Below are 9,580 nucleotides of genomic sequence, written 5' to 3'. Positions count from 1 at the left end.
TCAATGCTAAGTATTTCAGCTGAGATCAATTGCCCTATTGTGTTTTTCCTTTCTCCTCCATACTTTCTTCATGCTCTCTCAGTGCTCCCGCGCAGCTCCCGCTTCTTCTTCGCCTCGCCGCTCGACAAACACAATACGGGAGAGGAGGAATGGTGGAGCTCAAATCGGTGTGCTCCACCCGAGACTCTCTTTTTGCTATGCCTACAGGAGCATTGATTTTAAGTGAAACAAATCTAGATCAAAAAGTGGCTCTAACCTTCCGTATTCTCTCTCCCTTATCAACCACTCTACTCGCCTTGATTCTATTTGTTTTTTGCCAGTGAAAATAGTTCTTCCACCAAGTGGTTCTGGTTTCTCGTGGGAAAGAGAAAAATCACTTTGATATGAGATTAGAGCCACCTCCGAATTATATGCCAAATAAACAGCGTATCAGTCAATAGTAAAAACTAGAACACCTACCTCTCTCTCTCTCTCACACGTTCAGACCGACAACACTCTGAACGAATACATCACTCTACCAAAGAAAAAAAACAGTCAGAACACTCCCAGTATACGTTTCAGCGTAACACCCAATAAAAAAGCGAAAGAAACCCTTTTTATAAAACATTGAATGACTCATCCGAATAGTAAACCAAATAAGGAGGAGAAGCTCCGGATGGGTGGGGTATTGTTTTCATGTCATTCAATTTTGTATTACAATGAATTCATACCTTCTTTCTATACCCAAAATAGATGACACGATTCGATAGGTTTCGGTTTTTGGGGTGAAGGTTATTACAAGATTCTAATCAAAAGGATTCGACTCACCTGCTTCTGAGTAATGGAAGAATCAAAGAAGTCATAAAATAGTACCTCTGATTCAGGAGAAAAAAGAATACTTCTGACCGTTATGTGGTAACCCAATGCCCGTACAAGTGGACACAACTATCTATACGAACTGATGAATTATTCAAATTAAAACACTTGTTGTCTTTTTGGTTTTATTTATTCGTAGTACAAATGAGATCTGATGAAATCGAAAAATATTGTAATTGTGGTTTCAGATAATTAAATAATCTCCACATCTAACTCGGTTGTCAACTTCTTTCGATTACGGTAGATGGTGACACGCTCACCACAGAGAACGAACAAGAAGATAAGCTGAGAATGGGTTATTCATAATTTAGTTCTCAAAAACTGAGGAACCTACCGTAATCACTATCAAAACTGCTCCAATGACAGCCATCACAATCAGTTCCGTCACTGGCCAGCCACTGAACTTTTCTGAGGCTATATCCTAAACTTAGAAAGCCAGATTTTCTTTAAATGATAATCAGCTTACTCCTATCCGGTTGATATTTTGAATAGTTCCATTATTGAATGCATCAGACATTCGATTGAAAGTTTCCACACCTCTATCAGCGATTTGAAGACCCGCGGCTTCACTCTGAAAACATTTGTTCGCAAATTTCGATTAAGGAGATTCGGAAAAAAATATTTCGGACTACAGTAATCTACAGTAGTCTCTACAAGTTTGTATTCAGATATCTAGTTTTTTGTTTAGATAACGAAAAGTTGCCAACTGATGAAATAACATTCATAAAACCATAAACTTCTCTTTAATTTACAACTTTCGAAGTAATTCACAGCAACCGAAAGAATTCGGATGAAATTAACGGTATCCGTCTGCTGGATTAAGTACGGTAGTATATTTTGACATTTCTGCTGAAAATCTAAAGTTTTCTATTATTCTGGTACAAAAAACTTGGACTTGTGGGTCCCACAACTACAACTACCGTAACCTAAAAATATTTTTATTTTTCAAAGTTATTATCTCGGTTTTCACTGCTTCTCGTGGAGTTTTCTGTTATTTTTCCCCACAAAGTCAAGAAATAAGACTTTTGATAGTGAAAAAATTGACTGAAAATGCACGAAAATCAAGATAATAACTAGGGAAAATGAACATTTTTTAGGTTGCTGTAGTATCCGTTGTGGAACTACAGCCACAGCCACCGACCTTCTTCCACTGCTCTGATGTTTGTACCAGAATAAAAGTCTCCAACAATAATTGAACTCTTATGAAATTCTGAAACTTACATCTGCCACCAAAGTGTTAATCTGATTGGCCAACGTATCCACTTGAGTCACCACGAAATCAATTGAAGCATTCGGATTCGGATTCAGGGTCGTCGTTACAGGCAAAATATCATAATAATTGTTACCATTTCCATGTTGTCCATACTGATTAAAGTTAATCGGTTGTGGTTGGTTTTGCCACATATTCAGATGGGAGCAGTACTGTCAGTACTACAATTGAAATTGATATCAGACAGAGGTGTGGAGGTGGAAAACTAGAGGGAAAAGAGACAACACAAACTGCCACACACGGGAATCGATAACCGGGCGCGAGTCCGCAGCATGACGCATTGTTTGCTCTCCGATTCTATCTCCCGCTTCTCCGCGCATCGACGCATGTTTTCATGAGACCTCGATTGAGGTGAGAAGTGAGATGCCATCGGTCAGATTAGTCAGTGTTCGCGAAACTCGCTTTTTTTGTTTGGAAATTGAATTACACTATGAATCGGTTTATTTTTCAATGTAAGAAAAAGAGATCAGACGGGATGCATGGAACCAGTGAATATGTTACGGGATATTCAAATATAATAATCAGACGCTGCAACGACGTCTCAAAAATCTAGGTTTGGCCATCATTCTGCTCAACTGCTCCGTCAATTTCTCGACTTCTTCATCATCTTCCAGCTGGTCGAGAATTTTTTGCTTTGTTTCATACTTGTTCATAATCGAGATTCGGACAGCCAACATTAGTCCTTCATCATCAGTCCAATCAGCTTCCTTTGGTTTGTCGAGCTTCACAAAATCACAATCCGGAGCAATACGCTTGTGTTCTTCCCAGAAATCGTCAGTTTCCGAGAACGTGACAGCAGAAAAGCAAAATGGGCACTTCACAGAAAGATGTGAACAATTGGTAGCTGCAGAGCACCAGCCAGCTTTAGCGAGCTGAAAATTATCATTCAAAGTTTCCGTGGATTTCAAAATGCCTTACTCTTTTAAGAATGGAAGGAGTTGGCTTTCTGAAACCTCTAACAGTATAGTCGAACGTTTTGAAACGATGATCGGCGATCAGGAGCATAGTACTGTCGCGAAAACCGATGGCTTCGGCGGTGGCTTGAGCACGAATTGCTGTGCTGTCTGAATATGGAGTATTTAATAAGTAAATTTATTTTTGAGCTTACGAATTCTAGGATTGTATTCCTCGAATACTTTGAACATTTTGAACATTTTCTCGTACTCCGCAACGGTTGCACATCGAAGAGCGAGGGCAACTATAGTTCTCAACGACAGTGTAGTATCATCTGGTCTACCTATCATCACGTAATCGCAGTTTGGTCTTGCTGCTTTGTGCAACTCCCATGGATCATCGTTCTCAGCGAATGTGAGTTCCAACGTGCAGAATGGACATTTTGCAGACGTTGGATTTTTTTTAGTGGCTGTTGAGTAGAACCCTGCATGCGACAGCTGGAAGATTCTCATGGTGATAGTTCAAAAACTATGATTACACATTACCGCATCAGAAGAGCATGCAGCTATATGCTTTTTGTCATAACGGAAACCTTTGAACGATGCGAAGCGAGCAGCGTACGACAAATATGGCGCTGATTCGTTTAGCTCTTTGATTAGATTTTGAGCAGATTCTTGAAGAGACATTTTGTCTGAATAAAGTATAAATGAGAAGAAATTTAACCAAAACAAAACGGAAATCGGAGAAAAAATGATTTTGAAAGTTTCATCGGTAAACAAAGTTTGAAAATTGAATCTCCCGCCACTTGCAGCTGTTTAATCATGCTCTACGGCCATGCCTGTGTAGTCCTCTCGGAGTTGAAATAACAATATTTTCTGAATAAAATCTTCGTCTAAAACTATGATAAGCAACTTTACGGGGAGATTACTTCTGCCAAAATTTAGAAATAAATTGTGCGCATTTTTCTCCAAAGAGTCAACGTCTTCAAATTCTTTAGCAAAGAGTAAAACGAATTCTGAACTTGAGGTATTTTTATTTCTTTTTCTCATTTAAATATCTCAATAAACGTTTCAGGGTTACACAGGAAAATCGAATTTATTGGAAAAGAAGAAAGTAGGCGTTTTCGGAACAAGCACCGTCCCGATTAATACTAATTTTCCGAATCCAAAGGTTGGTTAACGATTTCAAAGATCAACAAAGCAATGTTTTCAAGCTTTTAGGGTGTTATTGGATACGATCCTGATTTTTCTGTAAAAGAACTAGTAGCTGAACTTCCGAATACGAGAAAAACGCAAGGAGCGAAGCTTGCGGAGGAAATAAAAGATGCGTTCAGTAACATCTCAATTGAAAAGCCTGAACTTTTAGAAGATATCGGATTTGTGAGACATAATGAGGCTCGCGTCGAGTACAAATTTGACACATCAGAAGTGAGCTACCTCTGTAACTTCTAAACAGTTCGTAACCATTTCAGAAGCTGGACCTTTGGAAAATCGGTTGCGACAGTGACTGGAAAGAAGGTTTCTCAACGTGTTCTTTAGTGAATTCCGATCGTGGAACTGCAGTATTCAGTGGAAATATTTCAACGAGGGTGCTGAAAGATGGAAGAGTAGAAAGAGCAGGCTGGGCATCCATGAAATTGGAAGATAGAAAAACATTCAATCGCAAGAAGTTCTTGTCCAAGTGGCGCAATTTTTCGCACTTGCTTCTGAAGGTTCCCATGATATTCTGTTTCAATTTTTATCATTTTGAATTTTTCAGGTCCGTGGAGACGGTCGCAGTTATAAAATAATGCTTCATTCGCCTCTTTCGATGGATTTCACATGGGGTGACTCGTTCTCCCATCCACTACACACACACGGTGGTCCTTATTGGCAATACGAAAAAATTCCATTCTCGAAATTCTTCCATACGGTTGCTGGACGCATTCAGGATAGGCAGTATCGTGTCAATTTGGAAGATACAAGCTCTATTGGAATTGTGCTCATGGATCGGATCGACGGAGACTTCAAGCTGGAAATCGATTACATTGGAGTATACAATGACACGACCCACGTGGAAGATTTCGCATATGAGACCTACACTTTGCCGGTTTTCAACACACACGGTTTCTAAATGTTCATAGTTTTTCTGGTTACTAGATTAGTCATTTTCCGTTCTTTTCAGTTTTTCTTTGAGCAATAACAGAATTTCAAAAACGTTCTTCTATACTTGAAAAACAACAGGCTAATATTTACAATTCACCAGAAAACAGGTGAAACGGAAGAGAAAGAAAGGGAGAAGGGGACCGAGACAGGAAAAAAAAACTTGACGAACCGGTGCTTTTGTTCGTTTGAACAAATTCTGTAAGGCGTTCGACGCTAACGACAGAAAACCTATAAAGGGAAATAGAAAGAAAATAACAGATGTTAAAAGGAGAAATACAGGAAACAAAAGAGAGTATGCAAAATGAATTGGCTAGAAATTCGAGAGACTGGATAGTAAGGGAGAGGAGAGGTCAGAGATCGGGATAATTAGGTTAGAGCATCAAATCCTTCTTTTTATTTTTCGAGATGAGTGGGATGTAGGGCTCCACATCGACCTGGAAATTCGATATTAGATTTCAGAAATTTCTTTTTTCGTTATCATTGGCGACATGAAAACAAACTTTCTCATTTAATTGTTTGCTAATCGACTTTCACTAGTCGATCAGAACGCCAATTTTTTTTGAAGCCTATTTAAAGTGATAACAAGTTCCGAAAACCAACCCGATCTCCATCGATAACGTGCGGCCGTTGTTCAATCGCTTTGTTCGCACTGTCCTTCGAATCGAAAGTTATCGAGGCGAAGCCGCGATGAAGACCCGTATCGGGATCCTGTAATTTTTTGAAAATTAATTGATTTAATTTTTTAAAACTCACATAAAACATATTAACGCTTTGAATCGACCCGTATCTTTTGAAATAGTGTTCTAATTGTGCTTTTCCGGTTACCCATTTGACGTGCGTCAGGTAGACAGTCTGTCCAGTGTTTTTCGGCCGAGCCTCGATTAATTTGCGGATATTGGTGGTGACTCCTCTAGCTACTGATCGCATCTCTGAAAAATTAAATTTAAAAAAAAACGAAGGGAAGCGAAGGGAAATGATAGGGGAGAGAACCCATAGATTAGGTCAATTTAATTGGCCCGATTATCAGCAAAAGCAACACAATATATAGGAAAAGCATTCTGAATCATAAAGGGTGAACGAGATACTTCCGAAATTCGCTACCACCGAAAATAGCATTGCATCACATTGTTCTAGACTATAATCAAACTGAAACCAATTTAACACAAAAACGAAGAGAAAAAAGAAGAAATGCGACAACATGGATCGAAATAAAACTAATATGAGAAAAAATGGAAAGAACAGAACGAGAATCAACCGAGATCATATGATTTTTTCGTGTCAAATACGCGAATGGCAGCACTTCGACATGTACTTTGGAGCGCAGTTGCATCACACTCCGCGCTCTCCGTCTATTACTTTTCCCCTATCACTGGCATCCCGGGGTGGTGTACTTGAGCGGGAGGAGAGAACGAATTGATTTTCTGTTTCTTTCTTTCTCGTTGAACTAAAACGCGAACGATAAGAGAGATATTGTAGTGATGATAAAGTGGTCAGACCGTGTATCTTTTAAAGTTTTTGTCGGCGAATCATGTGATGTGTAACTTTGAAATAAAAAGGAAAATGATCATTGTGTTGCAAATGACGACTGAACGCGGAACAGAGGAGCAACGGCAAAAGAGGTGAAGCGTCGGTAAATGTGTCATAACAATCAGAAAAATCTAAAAGGTCGTTGATATCTCATGTCCCCGGGTCAGATGTAACTGACTGATTGAAATTCAGCTATCAAAAACATGTTTGACAAAATTGCCGGTGATAAGAACAAAATGAAGATGAATTGCGCGGAAAAAACAATATATAATTTTTAGATATCGTGCGTTCTTTGAAGATAAATACTGGTTTTTGAAGACTGAAAGTTTCTTGAAAAAGCGAAAGTCGAAAAGGATCGTTGACAGTACACTTCAAAGGCGCTGTTAACTGTTATTTTTGTTCTTTGCGGGACCCAGCAGAGTTTTGATGGTATGTGCCTTTAAGATACTGTAATTAATTTGCTTTCAGAATTTATTCTCTCTTTTTTATTGCCTTTCGTCGAGTTTTTTAGAATATTTTTAAAAAAATTTCTCACATGCTTCAGAAAAGATAACAGAAAAAATAAAAAAAACAGCGAAAAATGAGAAAATAAATTCTGAAATCAAAAATTTTTTAGGTTACAGTAGTTGTCCTTTGAAGGACCTCACCAGAGATGTCCGGAATGACTTTTTTGAAAAAACGGAATCCGGAATAAAATAATTTTCTCGGAATCCGGACAAATAAGATTTCACAGAATCCGGAATACGGAATTCGGAATAAAAAAAGGAGGAAATCCGTAACAAGGACTCCGGAATTCTTAGTTCTAAAAATGAGCAGAAAAGTTCTAAAAAACAAAATTCGTGCTATTTATACGTTTGCATTGTTAGTCGCGGAAGTTCAAAAAAGTCAGAGAATCCTTGCAAATTAACACATGTTTAGAATCCGGAACAAAACATTTTCTCGGAGTCTGGAATCCGGAATCCGGACGAATGAAATTTTTCCTGAATCCGGAATATGGAATCCGGACAAAAATATTTTTCGCGGAATCCAGAATAAAAAAAAGACGGAATCCGGAATCCGGTCTCTGGACCTCACCCAAACATCCTGGATCTCTCCCAAAGTCAACCTTGAACTAAAGTATCTCGATTCCTGTGGAAAATATCTAAAAGTTGTCCACAGATAAAATATTGATGATATTATGAAAACCAATTTATCAGTTGACCAGTTTTCGATATCTTTCACAGGAATCGAGATAATTGAGCTGAAAGTTGACGATTGGGTATGCTTTTAATAGAGCAAGTACTGTATCTGACATCATTTTAATACCATATAATGTTGTGAAAAAAAAATGCATTTTTGAGGTACTGTAGACTACAAACTGTACTTTTTTTTTCAAAAGTTCCTTCAATAATATTCATCAAAAAGTCAAAGAATCCATTGAAACAAACTCTAATGACTTAACATTTAAAAACCCATATTTCACAAATAGTGGTACTTGTTGAATGTGAACAGAGTATAGGACACACTGACACATGTCATTGTTTTTCAGTCTTCCCGGTTTCTTTTTCCTCCTTCCTTCTCGTTAACCTCCAAACGTCAAATGAAATCATTCCCAGACAACAGGAACCAATGACTTCATATCTTCAAAAAGAACTGAAAAAATTTTATAGGGGGAAGATCAAGTATTCCATTAAGTGAAAGAAGATCCATCCATCCGTCTGCCATTCATTGTCTCTCGTAACAACAATAACTGGTATTCCATGTTTCAGATGATTGGTCTATCCATTCTCATAAATCAGCTTGAGAATACGTTACTTTCTTTTATTTTTCGGTTCTCGGCGGAAGAAAAAAAAGGAGAAAGTGATAAGCAAGTAAATAAATGAGGAAGGATTGGGCAGGAAGAGAAAAGAAGAAGGCGAACACATACTTCAAGATCCGATTTTTCTCGTTGCGATCATCATCATGTTCCATTACATTCATTACCAGTTTGAACGAAACTAGACAACTTAGTGGCGAACTGGGTCAGTTCGAGGAGGCGCTCTTCGGGCATCTTAGATCTCGCCTATATAAATATACGAAAAGCAGCCGCAGCGCGAGAGATATTTCCTCCCTAGAAGAAGCATCCTCATCAAGATGATGCTCCGACTGTTAATTCTATCAGTGTCTGGATTGACACTTTGCCACGCCATCTTCTTCGGAATGGGTGGAGGTGGCGGTGGTGGGTGCTGTTGTGGATGTGGAACACCTCAACCACCAAGTTGCGGATGCGCTCCAGCGGTAAGCTTTTTAAACTAAAACAATTACAGCGAAGTAGAGAGATTCAATTTAATTTATAGTTGAGCCTTCTTACAGTAACCTTTTCTTTGGTGTCTACAGTAATTTCTCAAATATCTCGTTTAACTTTTAAAACCTTTTTAAGTAGAACCCAGAATAATCCTTTCTAGGAGTACCTACAGTAATCCTTTCTAGTAGGACCTACAGTAATTCTTTTTAGTAGGACCTACAGTGATCTTTACTAGTAGGGTCTACCGAACTCTTCTCTAGTAGGACCTACATTAATCCTTTTTAGTAGGACCTACAGTGATCTTTTTCTATTAAAACCTACAGTAATCCTTTCTAGTAGGGCCTACAGTAATCCTTTTTAGTAGGACCTATAGTGATCTTTTGTATAGTAGAGACGTACGAGTATTATATTTGTTAGCTAGTGCACAGTACCATCAATCATCTTTAGTAGGAACTGCCGCAATCTTTTTTAGTAGAACCTGCGATGATATTTTTTAATAGGGCCTTCAGTATTATTTTTTAGTAGAGCTTACGTTAATGTTCTCAAGTAGAACATATTGTAATCATTTCTAGTTGAATTTACAATAATCCTTAGTAGTAGGACCAACAGTGATCTTTTATAGTAGAA

The 9,580-nt window shown here is 38.3% G+C and overlaps 5 protein-coding genes across 5 annotated transcripts in view; 2 read left to right on the top strand and 3 right to left on the bottom strand.

Annotated features, from left to right (window-relative positions):
* Positions 1–34: 34 nt before the first annotated feature.
* On the bottom strand, positions 35–2,259 carry CBG11536 (the record flags this gene model as incomplete). Its single annotated transcript, XM_045236431.1, has 3 exons — positions 35–195; positions 1,393–1,426; positions 2,077–2,259. 3 exons carry the CDS (start codon positions 2,257–2,259, stop codon positions 35–37), a joined length of 378 nt encoding a protein of 125 aa, XP_045094496.1.
* Positions 2,260–2,646: 387 nt separating this feature from the next.
* Positions 2,647–3,705, bottom strand: Cbr-bir-2 (the record flags this gene model as incomplete). Its single annotated transcript, XM_002635244.1, has 4 exons — positions 2,647–2,997; positions 3,044–3,189; positions 3,234–3,516; positions 3,565–3,705. 4 exons carry the CDS (start codon positions 3,703–3,705, stop codon positions 2,647–2,649), a joined length of 921 nt encoding a protein of 306 aa, XP_002635290.1.
* Positions 3,706–3,919: 214 nt separating this feature from the next.
* Positions 3,920–5,131, top strand: Cbr-nuaf-1 (the record flags this gene model as incomplete). The annotated part of the gene is made up of 5 exons (XM_002635245.1): positions 3,920–4,045; positions 4,094–4,189; positions 4,240–4,446; positions 4,491–4,730; positions 4,778–5,131. The coding sequence occupies 5 exons, from the start codon at positions 3,920–3,922 to the stop codon at positions 5,129–5,131; spliced, it is 1,023 nt and encodes a 340-aa protein (XP_002635291.1).
* A 403-nt stretch (positions 5,132–5,534) lies between these two features.
* On the bottom strand, positions 5,535–6,090 carry CBG11539 (the record flags this gene model as incomplete). Its single annotated transcript, XM_002635246.1, has 3 exons — positions 5,535–5,597; positions 5,764–5,871; positions 5,917–6,090. The coding sequence occupies 3 exons, from the start codon at positions 6,088–6,090 to the stop codon at positions 5,535–5,537; spliced, it is 345 nt and encodes a 114-aa protein (XP_002635292.1).
* Positions 6,091–8,802: 2,712 nt separating this feature from the next.
* Cbr-grl-17 overlaps positions 8,803–9,580 on the top strand; it is a gene marked incomplete at both ends in the record, with an annotated part of 2,632 nt that continues 1,854 nt past the window's right edge. The window contains one exon of the mRNA XM_045236430.1: positions 8,803–8,946. Coding sequence (XP_045094495.1) covers positions 8,803–8,946 — 144 coding nt within the window. The remainder of the gene's footprint in view (positions 8,947–9,580) is intronic.

This window comes from Caenorhabditis briggsae, assembly GCF_000004555.2.
Source record: "Caenorhabditis briggsae complete genome, chrV, whole genome shotgun sequence".
In the NCBI taxonomy this organism is placed as follows: domain Eukaryota; kingdom Metazoa; phylum Nematoda; class Chromadorea; order Rhabditida; family Rhabditidae; genus Caenorhabditis; species Caenorhabditis briggsae.
Note: the sequence above shows the minus strand (reverse complement) of the source record. Positions and strands in the feature narration are given on the sequence as shown.